At 57.6% G+C, this 12,592-nt stretch overlaps 1 protein-coding gene across 2 annotated transcripts in view; it reads right to left on the bottom strand.

Moving 5' to 3' along the window:
* TTLL8 (tubulin tyrosine ligase like 8) overlaps positions 1–12,592 on the bottom strand; it is a 36,217-nt gene that overhangs the window by 21,473 nt on the left and 2,152 nt on the right. Inside the window, exons 3-8 of one of the 2 annotated variants that reach the window (XM_050745826.1) lie at positions 11,989–12,127; positions 11,127–11,200; positions 9,029–9,157; positions 7,581–7,695; positions 6,981–7,115; positions 3,562–3,748 (exon numbers count right to left, since the gene is read on the bottom strand). In XM_050745826.1, the coding sequence (XP_050601783.1) occupies positions 3,562–3,748; positions 6,981–7,115; positions 7,581–7,695; positions 9,029–9,157; positions 11,127–11,200; positions 11,989–12,127 (779 nt within the window). Of the gene's footprint in view, positions 1–3,561; positions 3,749–6,980; positions 7,116–7,580; positions 7,696–9,028; positions 9,158–11,126; positions 11,202–11,988; positions 12,128–12,592 lie in introns of those variants that run through there. The other variant, XM_050745828.1, reaches the window with a different exon arrangement.

Here is a 12,592-nt window from a genome sequence, read left to right as displayed (position 1 = left end):
ATGTATCAGTGTGAACGGACCTCACAGACCTCACGTGTGCCAGCGTGGACGGACCTCACAGACCCCCATGTATCAGTGTGAACGGACCTCACAGACCTCACGTGTATCAGAGTGAACGGACCTCACAGACCTCACGTGTGCCAGTGTGGACGGACCTCACAGACCCCCATGTATCAGCGTGGACGGACCTCACAGACCTCACGTGTATCAGCGTGGACGGACCTCACAGACCTCACGTGTGCCAGCGTGGACGGACCTCACAGACCTCACGTGTATCAGCGTGGACGGACCTCACAGACCCCGCGTGTATCAGCGTGGACGGACCTCACAGACCTCACGTGTATCAGCGTGGACGGACCTCACAGACCTCACGTGTATCAGCGTGGACGGACCTCACAGACCTCACGTGTATCAGCGTGGACGGACCTCACAGACCTCACGTGTGCCAGCGTGGACGGACCTCACAGACCCCACGTGTATCAGTGTGGACGGACCTCACAGACCTCACGTGTGCCAGTGTGGACGGACCTCACAGACCCCCATGTATCAGTGTGAACGGACCTCACAGACCTCACGTGTATCAGCGTGGACGGACCTCACAGACCTCACGTGTGCCAGTGTGGACGGACCTCACAGACCCCCATGTATCAGTGTGAACGGACCTCACAGACCTCACGTGTATCAGCGTGGACGGACCTCACAGACCTCACGTGTGCCAGTGTGGACGGACCTCACAGACCCCCATGTATCAGCGTGGACGGACCTCACAGACCTCACGTGTATCAGCGTGGACGGACCTCACAGACCTCACGTGTGCCAGCGTGGACGGACCTCACAGACCCCACGTGTATCAGCGTGAACGGACCTCACAGACCCCCATGTATCAGTGTGAACGGACCTCACAGACCCCACGTGTATCAGTGTGGACGGACCTCACAGACCTCACGTGTATCAGCGTGGACGGACCTCACAGACCTCACGTGTATCAGTGTGAACGGACCTCACAGACCTCACGTGTATCAGTGTGGACGGACCTCACAGACCTCACGTGTATCAGCGTGGATGGACCTCACAGACCCCCATGTATCAGTGTGAACGGACCTCACAGACCTCACGTGTATCAGTGTGAGCGGACCTCACAGACCTCACGTGTGCCAGCGTGGACGGACCTCACAGACCCCCATGTATCAGTGTGGACGGACCTCACAGACCTCACGTGTATCAGCGTGGACGGACCTCACAGACCTCACGTGTATCAGTGTGGACGGACCTCACAGACCTCACGTGTGCCAGCGTGGACGTATCTCACAGACCCCCACATGTATCAGTGTGAACGGACCTCACAGACCTCACGTGTATCAGTGTGGACGGACCTCACAGACCCCCACATGTATCAGTCTGGACGGACCTCACAGACCCCCATGTATCAGTGTGAACGGACCTCACAGACCTCACGTGTGCCAGTGTGGACGGACCTCACAGACCTCACGTGTATCAGCATGGACGGACCTCACAGACCTCACGTGTATCAGTGTGAACGGACCTCACAGACCTCACGTGTGCCAGCGTGGACGGACCTCACAGACCCCCACATGTATCAGTGTGAACGGACCTCACAGACCTCACGTGTATCAGTGTGAACGGACCTCACAGACCCCCACATGTATCAGTGTGAACGGACCTCACAGACCTCACGTGTATCAGTGTGAACGGACCTCACAGACCTCACGTGTATCAGCGTGGACGGACCTCACAGACCCCCATGTATCAGTGTGGACGGACCTCACAGACCTCACGTGTATCAGCGTGGACGGACCTCACAGACCCCCACATGTATCAGTGTGAACGGACCTCACAGACCTCACGTGTATCAGTGTGGACGGACCTCACAGACCCCCACATGTATCAGTGTGAACGGACCTCACAGACCTCACGTGTATCAGTGTGAACGGACCTCACAGACCTCACATGTATCAGTGTGGACGGACCTCACAGACCTCACGTGTGCCAGTGTGGACGGACCTCACAGACCTCACGTGTATCAGCGTGGACGGACCTCACAGACCCCATGTGTATCAGCGTGGACGGACCTCATGGACCTCAACATGCCAGCGTGGACGGACCTCATGGATCTCAGGTATGCCAGCGTGGATGGACCTCACAGATTTCATGTTGGGCAAAAGAAGTCATAAACGAGAGAGCACAGATGTTCCCCAAATGTGAAATCTGAAAACAAAACTGGTTCATGGTTGCAGGAGCCAGAATAGGTGTGACCCCTGTGGGGTTCTCCCGAGAAAGGTTAACAGGAGCTGACCGGGGACTGGAAACGTCTTCTGTCTCAAGTGGACTACGGCTACACAGGTGGACACGTGAGCAAAATTTCATCCACATGTACAGATAGGATTATACACTGCGTGCCCTTAACTGTAGTTATGTAATCTCTCAATAAAAGGAAAAGAAAAATACTTGATTAATTAAAAATACTTAATTAATACAAGACGAAGAAAGAAACAAAAGAATCAACACCACCGTGGGATGAAGCATGAAGCTGCTGCAGACCCTCTGAATCAAGTCACTTTCCTGACTCTCCCATTGGCCGGCAGCTGCTCATGCTCCGGGGGGGCCAGGCCCCCCTCCGCCGAGCTCCTCTCTCTGGTGGCCACTGCCAAGGGAGTGCTGAACCCCTGGCCCCAGGAAGAACTGGGCCTTCAGCAGGGGCAGGAAGGCCAGGGTCAGCCTGTGGACCCCTGGAGCGGTGAATGGTGACGATGAGAGTCAGTGAGCCAGGAGCTCTGGGCCCAGGCACCCCTCTGCCAGTCACTCGCCAGCTGCCAGGAGCTCTGGGCCCAGGCACCCCTCCGCCAGTCACTCGCCAGCTGCCAGGAGCTCTGGGCCCAGGCACCCCTCTGCCAGTCACTCGCCAGCTGCCAGGAGCTCTGGGCCCAGGCACCCCTCTGCCAGTCACTCGCCAGCTGCCAGGAGCTCTGGGCCCAGGCACACCTCTGCCAGTCACTCACCAATGACAAGAGTGAGGCAGGTGTCCCAGCTGTGAAACAGACAAACCCCACCTGCCTGTCTCGGGCTGTGGGGGGCCCAAATGACATCATACCTTTCTGGATTTTGAAGATACACAAGACAATGCTACTTCCTAAAGGCCCCCTGAGGGGGTATCATCCTCTCAACAGTCATCAGGGGCCTGGTGGGACAGGCAACAGAGGGCCTGGGCACCCCGACACCCGCAAGGCACCCCAACATCCAGGCACACACCCCAATACCATACAAGCATCCCAGACATCCAGACAGGTGCCCCAATACCCAGCAAGCATCTCAGCACCCAGACAGAAGCCCCAAGATCCAGACAGACACCCCAGTACCCAGCAAGTATCCCAGACATTCAGACAGGAGTCCCAATGCCAGGACAGGCAACCCAACACTCAATACTCCACAGGTAACCTGATGCCCAGACAGGTGACCCAATTCCCTGAGGCTGCACTGCCCCGGAAGCTCCTGCAGTCCGCACTCACGGCTCCGACACGTGCTGGGGGCCTGCGCGAGTCTTACTGAACGAGGGAGTAGTACTGCTGTGTCAGGTCCTCCCACTCGGCCTCGGTGAGGTCCTCCACGGCGTCCGCCGACATGTCGATGTCCTCATGCTCCAGCTGCCCCAGGTAGGCCTGGCACACCTTGCACGCGATGTCCACAAGCTGGCCCGGGAGACCCCTGAGCTTTGCCTCAGCATTTTCGGCATCTGAAACCCAGACACAGGCACATGGAGTGGGAACCCCACCCAGGGACAGCCCTGCCCGCCTCGAGGGGTGAGGCCTAAAGCCATGGACAAAGTTCGCTCCACTCCCTCTGTGCCCCAATACCCAACAAGTACCCCAGACCCCCAGACAGGCACTCCAATACCCAACCAAGCTTGTCTGGGCGGCCACCCTGGATGTCACGCCTGTGTCTGGGCAGGTGACTTCCTCCCTCCTGAATGGTCCCAACCTCCAATGGCTCTGTGAGTGCTATGTCCTCACAAGAAACACATGGACCCCGCCGCCAGACCCTCAGCTCCTCAGTGGGCCCCGCCACCAGACCCTCAGCTCCTCAGTGGGCCCCGCCGCCAGACCCTCAGCTCCTCAGTGGGCCCTGCTGCCAGACCCTCAGCTCCTCAGTGGGCCCCGCCGCCAGACCCTCAGCTCCTCAGTGGGCCCTGCTGCCAGACCCTCAGCTCCTCAGTGGGCCCCGCCGCCAGACCCTCAGCTCCTCACAGTAGCAATTACTGATAAGTTCAACGTCATTAAAATGAAAAACTTCTGTTCTGTAAAGGACAATATCAGGATGTCAAGACAACGAGAAGACGAGCCATAGATTGGGAGGAAATACTTGCACACATCTAATAAAGGAATATTACCTAGAGTATACAGAGAACTCTTGAAACTCAACAACAAGAAAACATAATTTTATTTTTTATTTTTATTTTTTTAAGACAGAATTTTGCTCTTGTTGCCCAGGCCGGATGGCAAGATCTTGGCTCACTGCAACCTCTGCCTCCTGGGTTCAAGTGATTCTCCTGCCTCAGCCTCCAGAGTAGCTGGGACTACACGTGTGCACCACCATGCCCGGATAATCTTGTATTTTTAGTAGAGATGGGGTTTCACCATGTTGGCCAGGCTGGTCTCAAACTCTTGACCTCAAGTGATCCACCCACCTCAGCCTCCAAAGTGCTGGGATTACAGGTGTGAGCCACCGCACCCAGCAAGGAAACAATTTTAAATGAGCAATCTGAACAGTCACCTCGCCGAAAATACATACAGATGGAAAACAAGCATATGAACACATGCTCGATATCATATACCGCTATGGACTAGCAATTCCATATCTACAAGTTTTTTCTATAAAATACCCTCAGAAATTCACAAGGAAATGGAAGCTGGGCACAGTGGCTCATGCCTGTAATCCCAGCACTTTGGGAGGCTGACACAGGAGGCTCGCTTGCTCCTGAAAGTTTGAGATGAGCCTGGGCAATGCAGTGAGACCCTGTCTCACAACAAAATCACGACAATAATGAGACACTAATACAGACCCAGGAGAATGCTGCAAACAGAACACTGACCACATAAAAGGCTTGTGAGGATGTGGAGAACAGGAACTCTCCCTCATTGCTGGTGGAAATGCAAAATGGTGCAGCTACTTTGGAAGACAGTCTGGCAGTTTCTTACAAAATGAAACATACTCTTGCCATGCCACCCAGTAAGTGCATTCCTTGGTATTTACCCAAATGAATTCAAAACTCATGGCCACACAAAGACCCACACACAGATATCGAGAGAAACGTTATTCATGATAGTCAAAACCTGGAAGTGACTGAGATGTCCTTCAGTAGATGAATAGACGAGTAAACAGTGGTGGATCCAGACAGTGGAATATCACTCAGCCCTAAAAAGAAATGAGCTCTCAAGTCATGAAAAGACCTGGAGGAATCTGAAGTGCGTATTACTAAGTCGAAGAAGCCCATCTGAAAAGGCTCCATGCTACATCGTTCTAACCAAATGGCATTCCAAAAAAGGCAGAACCATGGAGACAGGAAAAACATCAGTGGTAGCCAGGAGCTCAGGGCAGGGGGATGAAGAGACAGAGCACAGGGAGTTTTAGGGCCAGGGATCGTCTCTGTCTGATGTTGGAATGGTGGATACACGGCACCATACATTGTCCAAACCTGTAGAATGTGTAACACCATTTGGGTTACCATGATGTGTCATTGTAGGTTCACCAATTGTGTTAAAATCATTAATTAGGCCGGGTGTGGTGGCCTGTAATCCCAGCACTGTGGGAGGCCGAGGTGGGTGGATCACCTGAGGTCAGGAGTTCGAGACCAGCCTGGCCAACGTGGCAAAACCCCATCTCTACTAAAAATACAAAACATTAGCCGGGTGTGGTGCTGGGCACCCAACTACTTGGGAGGCTAAGACAGGAGAATCGCTTGGACCCAGGAGGCGGAGGTTGCAGTGAGCCAAGATCACGCCATTGTACTTCAATCTGGGTGACAGAGCAAGACTCCATCTCAAAAAAAAAACCATTAATTAGGAGGCCATCAGACTGAGGTAGCCCAAGTGACCTGGTCTCCGACAAACGCAAACCACAACCTAACTCAGAATTGAAAACGAAACTTAAGCACAGCCCATCACAGGCAGCCAGCTGGGTTGTCACTCAGCACAAACCAGGCCACCGCTCCAGCGTTCACCAATCAGGATTTATTTCCTCCGTTTCCACGTTTACCTAGAAGGGTTTTCCCCTCGGTGGAGCCCTGCAGCCGTCTGATTGGCACAAATCACTGTTTGCTCAAATACACTCTAAGAGTCTAATGCACCAACGTTCATCTGTCAACAGCTGAAACGCACTGCTTTGGCGGGGGATGCTGGCGGTGGGGGAGGCACGGGGGCAGCAGGGTGTAGCAAATCTTGTACCCTCTGCTCAGCTGTGCTGTGACCCAAAACTGCCCTAGAAAGTACATTTTATTAAAACCAACCACCACAAAAAAGATTTGGGTTTTGTCCAAAAACACGATGGCTGGTTCACATCCCTGTGCCACCCAGGGCACCTCTCCCTGGGGCTTCCTGTGTCCTCTCCCTGGGGCCCCTTTGGGGAGACTCAGGATGTGGCGTCGTGGTGGCCGTGGGGCAGGGCAGGCTTCTGACCACAGGCTGGAACCATGTCCACGGCATGGGACTGTGGCGGTGAGTGTGGGACTCAGACGTCCCAGGGCTGCGTTAACAGCCAGGTGCTTTACAAACGGGGTGACTTTGACGTTCAGCCCCACGGTTAGAAGAGAAAACCCATTTGCCATGAGAATCGAGACAGTCTGAGGCATCGCTGCATCCGGTCCCGGCTGCCACGACCCTCAGGACTGCCCACACCCAGGAGGCGGGAGGGACCCCGTGGAGTCCCCGAGCTCTGGTGGCCTGGCCCTGCCCTGCCCCGGCCCAGCGCACCTTGCCTGCTGCTCAGGTCGCTGTTTCCGGCCTCCTCCCTCCGGCCCCTGGGCTTGCTCCTGCCGCTCCGGCTGCAGCTCTGGTGGCTGACCACCCACTTGAGGATGCTGGATGCCATGGTGCGCCGGAAGTCTTCTGAAAGGACAGCACGGCCTCGCCCCATCTGCCCAAGCCGGGACTGGGGACTGGAGATGGGGCCAGGGCAATGGAGGCTCCCCGACCCGCCCCACTTCCCGCCCTCACAGCCGGTGGGGCCCAGGCCTGCTCCCACACCCCCACTCTGCCCGTCCTTCTCCCTGCAGCGCCTCTGTGACTGCAGCCATCCAACTGTACCCCTCGGCCTCCAACCACGGAGCCTGCCTCGCCCCAGCTGCTCGCTGCGCTGTCCACAGGCCTAGTGCAGAACCACAGACTCGCTGCCTGCCACCCTCCCTCCCCGGGGTCCCTGGCCCCTGTACTGCCACGACCATGGCCGTGGGGGGCCTCTCTCCGGTCCTCTGTCCTCAGACCCGGCCCCATCAGTCTGTCTCAGCGCGGGGGGAGCTTTCTAGAAGCCTCTCTGCTGACCGCCCTGGGGTCCTCTGCCATCTCCTCACTTACCCAGGAATTCCCGCTGCTCGCTCTCGGTGCAGAGGCTGTAGCAGCGCGGGAAGAAGGAGTCGGGGTTGGCCGGGACGTACCAGGGCAGGCTCCGCATGTTCACGCACAGCCCGATCTCCAGAGACAGCAGCACGTTAGGTACGAGGGGCAGCTCAGCTCAGCTCCGCCTCGCTCACAAGGCGAGGACAGACCGTCCACCTCGGACTTGCCTGGCCATGGGGCACCACGCAGCACCCCTAGGGCGGATCCCTCCCCCTCCCCAGACACACGGTCCCCCAGGGCCCCAGGCCGCCCCCTCCAGCCGGTCCCAGCAGTGGGTATGTGGATGTGCAAGCCAGGCTGAGACGCATCCTTGAGGCAGTGGGGGACGTGGCAGGTCCCGGGGAATGGGGAGGCTGCAGCTGAGGGCACCGAGGGCGGTGGGCACTGGGGCTCCCTCCAGGCCCCTAAACGGGCCACAGGATGTCCCACAGCTCAGGCCCCAGGAGAGGGAGGACCGGCTGCAGGACCCGGAATGCGGCCACACGCCCAGCACTGCCCACCACACATGATGCAGCACTGGCCATTAGAGAGGCATATCGTGAAGTCCCCGCACCCCAACGTCTGGTCTGTCACCGCGTTAAGGAAAAAAAGCAGCCGGCCCCCAGAAAACACAGCACACGCTGACTGGCTGTGCACACCCCCCAGAAAACACAGCACACGCTGACTGGCTGTGCACACCCCCCAGAAAACACAGCACACGCTGACTGGCTGTGCACACCCCGCAGAAAACACAGCACACGCTGACTGGCTGTGCACACAGGGTCTTTGAAGGGGCCGTGTTTCCATAAGCAGCACTGGCGCTGGCCTGACCCTGGGGTATTAGGTGCAGCAGGGAGCCTCCGCCCCACGCTGTGCTGAGGCAGCCGCACCTGGACTGTTGAGAGGGACCTCTGTGCCAGGGAAGCCCCTCTTGCTGGACCCCTCCCTCAGCAGGGTCCCCACACCCTGCGTCCTGGGCAGGCCCCAGCCCCGGGCCTTGGTGGGAAGGGTATGGAAGCTGCCTTGTGCAGGGCTGGAGGCTGGGGGAGGTGGGGGAGTACCCAGTGCTGCGGGGAACGGCACCTCTTCCCCTGGGGACCCACAGCCCTTTCAGCATCCAAAGCCCTGTGGCGGCCCCCACTCAGCCCCATCTTTGGCTTGGCCTCTGTGCTCTGAGGAAGGGGCTTCTGTGGCCCCGGATTCACCCAGAGACACAGAGCAAAGGGCACAGGGGTGCAGGGGGTGGGGTGGGCACTGAGTGATTCTGGCCACGGCCTTAGACCAGGAGTCCTGGGAGGCGCCCAGGAGGTGGCTGGTGGCTGCCGATGGCCACCTATGGTCACTGACCAGCCACCGAGGGTCCCTAATGGCTGCAGAAGCCCCTCCCCACCACCCTTGCCGGCTCCCGCCATGCCCAAGCAGCTCACCTTGGTGGTGAAGGAGGCCGTCTTTGCGTAGTGGTTCAGCATCTGGTCGCAGGTCAGGCTGTGATAGTCAATGGCGTCCCTCTTGATGGTCCAGAGGAGGTACGGCATCTCGTTTTTTACCAACCTAGACTGGCAAGAAAAAAGTCTTTATTGATGCTCAGCATCCAACGTTCACACCAGCCAGGATGGGACGGAGCGAGGCGACCATCAGCGGATACATGGCGTGCAGCGTGAGGATCCCAGCTGGGCTCTGCTGCGGGCAGCAGTGCTCCTTGTGGTCCTCCTGTGCACGGGATGTGGGGCGCAACCAGGACCACGCAGGGTTTCCACGGAGGGGCCTCGGGCTCTGGGGAGCCACCCCGATGTGGGGCTGCAGGTGGGGCCTGAGCCCTCCGCACGGGGTCTACGTGGGTGTGGGGATGCACCACTTGTCGAGATGACACGACACTTCATAACCCAGAGCTCACAGTCCCCAGGACGGAAGCCCCCAGGCCTGCACTGTGGGCCCTGCGCACCCCTCCCTGAGCCCCAGGCTCTGGCCTCCCGCTCCTGCCCTGCTGATAGAGGGGCTGGGCGTGGAGCTGGGGGTGTGTGGTTGGTGCTTTTCTGTTTACAAAATGGCATCTGTTAAGTCAAAATTCCAACCAGGCTGGGTGCAGTGGCTCACGCCTGTAATCCCAACACTTTGAGAGGCCAAGGCGGGTAGATCACCTGAGGCCAGGAGTTCAAGATCAGCCCGGCCAACATGGTGAAACCTCGTCTGTACTAAAAATACAAAAATTAGCCAGGCTGGTGGTGGGCGCCTGTAATCCCAGCTATTCGGGAGGCTGAGGCAGGAGAATCACTTGAACCTGGGAGGCGGAGGTTGCAGTGAGCTGAGATCGCACCATTGTACTCCAACATGGGCAACAGAGTGAGACTCCATCTTAAAACACGCCCCCCCGCAAAAAAATATGTATGTGTGTGTGTGTAAATAATAGCACACTAACTGCTAACCACTAACCACTGTAGGGGTGAGAAACAGCATCATCAACAGAGCCGAAGTTCCCCAGCCACCCCCACCAGGTAACTGCCACCTGCAGCTGTCTCCTCCAGGCGCAATGACCAGCGTGTTTCTGTCTCTCCGGAATGCATGTGTTATAATCCTCACTCCCAGGGCGATGGCATAGGAGGCGGGCTTTAGGATTAGGTCATGAGCCTGAGCCCCTCACGATGGGCTTGCACCCTTACAAAGAGGCCCCAGGAAAACCCTTGCCTCCGTGTGAGGACGCAGAGAGAAGCCAGTTGTCCGTGAAGCAGGACACTCTCAGAGAGCCCAGCCACACTGCCCCGACCCAGACTCCAGCCTCCAGAACAGTGAGGAATGTTCTGTTGTGTCCACACCACTGCCCACGGACCTGTGGGAGCCGCTGGAGCACCCACGACGCTCTATGGGAAAGGCACTGACTCCAGGAACCCGGAAGGACAAGCTCACTGGTCGTGTGGGAGGCGCCTCATCAAGTCTGGGTCCATTTTTCTATTTGTCTTTTCATTACTGATTTGTGAGTTCTTCATATATTCTGGACATTTGATCTTCTAAATTTTAAGTACTGCAAATGTCGCCTCCCACTCTGGTTTCTCTTTCGTCCTCTTTATGGTGGAGGGTTGGGAGCCCTCAGGGACTAGGCTGGGCTGGGGAGGTGGGGAGGCGCATACTGCCGTGTTGCTGGAGACCCCAGCTCACTCGCTGGCCAGGCCCCATCCTGCAACACACCGGCCGAGCTGTCCAAGCCCTGCTGGGCCTCAGTGCCCTCAGCTTCCACGTGCACGCGGCAAGCCAGCCTGGTGTGGGTGGAGGGGAGCTGGGAGGACAGGGTCCACTCACTGCACAGCGGCTCATCCAGCACCAAAGGGTTCGCCCCACCCCTGGGGGCGGCCAGGTCCTGCTGCCCGGTCAAGGGGCCCTGCTGTGACTGGGGCTTTGCCCCCGCTGGGCTGCCATCCCCCTAGGACATGGGCGAGTGGGCATGGAGCAGGGTGGTGGTGTGAGAAGCCTTGGAGAGGCGCGGCTGACCACAATGCATGCAGGGGATGCCCACGATGCACGCAGGGGACGTACCATCACGTTGTGGATGTCGTCTGTTTTCTCCAAGGCCATTTCTTGATTTTCTTTGACTTTGCCACATGTAACATCTGCCAACGAAACACAGGGGAGGCCTGAACATGGAGCCTCAGCCAGACTTCCCACGCCGTGTCCGTTACCACCACCACAGGTAGGACAGCAACTTGTTTACTTCCAGAAACCTTGCTCCAGGTGGGGCCTTGCCCCGGTGGAGCAGGTGCCTTTGTGGGTCCTGAGTCAGGCTCGGGGCGCTCTGGCAGCCCCCATACATCCAGTGAGCATCCACTGCATCGAACCTCCCCAGGGCTGTGACAGGGCTTGGGGGCCCGGGATTCCTGGAGGCCCAGGTGTCCCCGGGTGTGGAACGGTGGAGACAGCCCGGGATGGGGGTGGGAGTGATAGAGGCTGAGGGGCCACGGGCAGGGTGGAGGAGGAGGGGGACATTTGATCCGGGTCTCAATGGGGCCGAGAGGACACAGACACAGCTGTGCAGATGTCAGCCAGGAGCAGCCAGCGCCGCAGGGGCCTGAGGAGTGGACTTCGGGGACCTGGGGCTGGAGGAGGGACGGCCGGGGTCAGGCAGAGAGAGGATGACAGAAATCGCCCGGGCAGGAGGAGGCCTGGGCGGGGGCCACAGGGACTCTGAGAAGGGAGCAGGGCTGGGGACTTGAAAGAGTTTGCCTGGCACGACCATCTGGGGCAGGGAGGCCAGGAGGGCGATGGAGACCTGGGGTCGGAGACGCCCCATCAGGCACACCAGGACCAAGGGGCAGGCACCACAGTCAGGCCAGTGCCGACTCCCCCTGCCTGTGACAGACACACACGCCCTGAACTGAGACGCGCGCCTCCGATACGCTACCAGCAACCCCAGCACCTTCGTCCTCGACATCCGGAATGACCTTGGGCAAAAAGTGGAACTTCTTCTCCACCCAGCCCTTCCTTCGCAGAGCGGCCCGGACCACCGGGTAGTGTCCGTAAATAGAGAAAATCTTCTTCTCCTAAAATGGCAAGAGGATATTTTATTTTATTTCAATCATTTTTGGGGGACAGGCAGACTTTGGTTGCATGGATAAGCTCTTTAGTGCTGGTTTCTAAGATGTGGGGGCATCCATCACCCAATAATGTAATTTTTTTTTTTTTTGAGATGGAATCTCGCTCTGTCACCCAGGCTGGAGTGCAGCCTGGCCAACACAGTGAAACCTCCATCTCTACTAAAAAATACAATCTCTACTAAATAAATCTCTACTAAAAATTAGCTGGGCATGGTGGCATGCACCTGTAGTCCCAGCTACTCGGGAGGCTGAGGCACAAGAATTGCTTGAACCCGGGAAGCAGAGGTTGCTGTAAGCTGAGATTGTGCCACTGCACTCCAGCCTGGGCAACAGAGCAAGACTTCATCTCAAAAATAAGTAAGTAAATAAAAGGTAATGTCAGCCAAGTCCCCACAGGGAAGAGGCTGCAGC

This window comes from Macaca thibetana, chromosome 10 (assembly GCF_024542745.1).
Source record: "Macaca thibetana thibetana isolate TM-01 chromosome 10, ASM2454274v1, whole genome shotgun sequence".
Taxonomy (NCBI): domain Eukaryota; kingdom Metazoa; phylum Chordata; class Mammalia; order Primates; family Cercopithecidae; genus Macaca; species Macaca thibetana.
The sequence above is the reverse complement of the archived record's forward strand: the minus strand, read 5'-3'. Positions and strand labels throughout refer to the sequence as shown.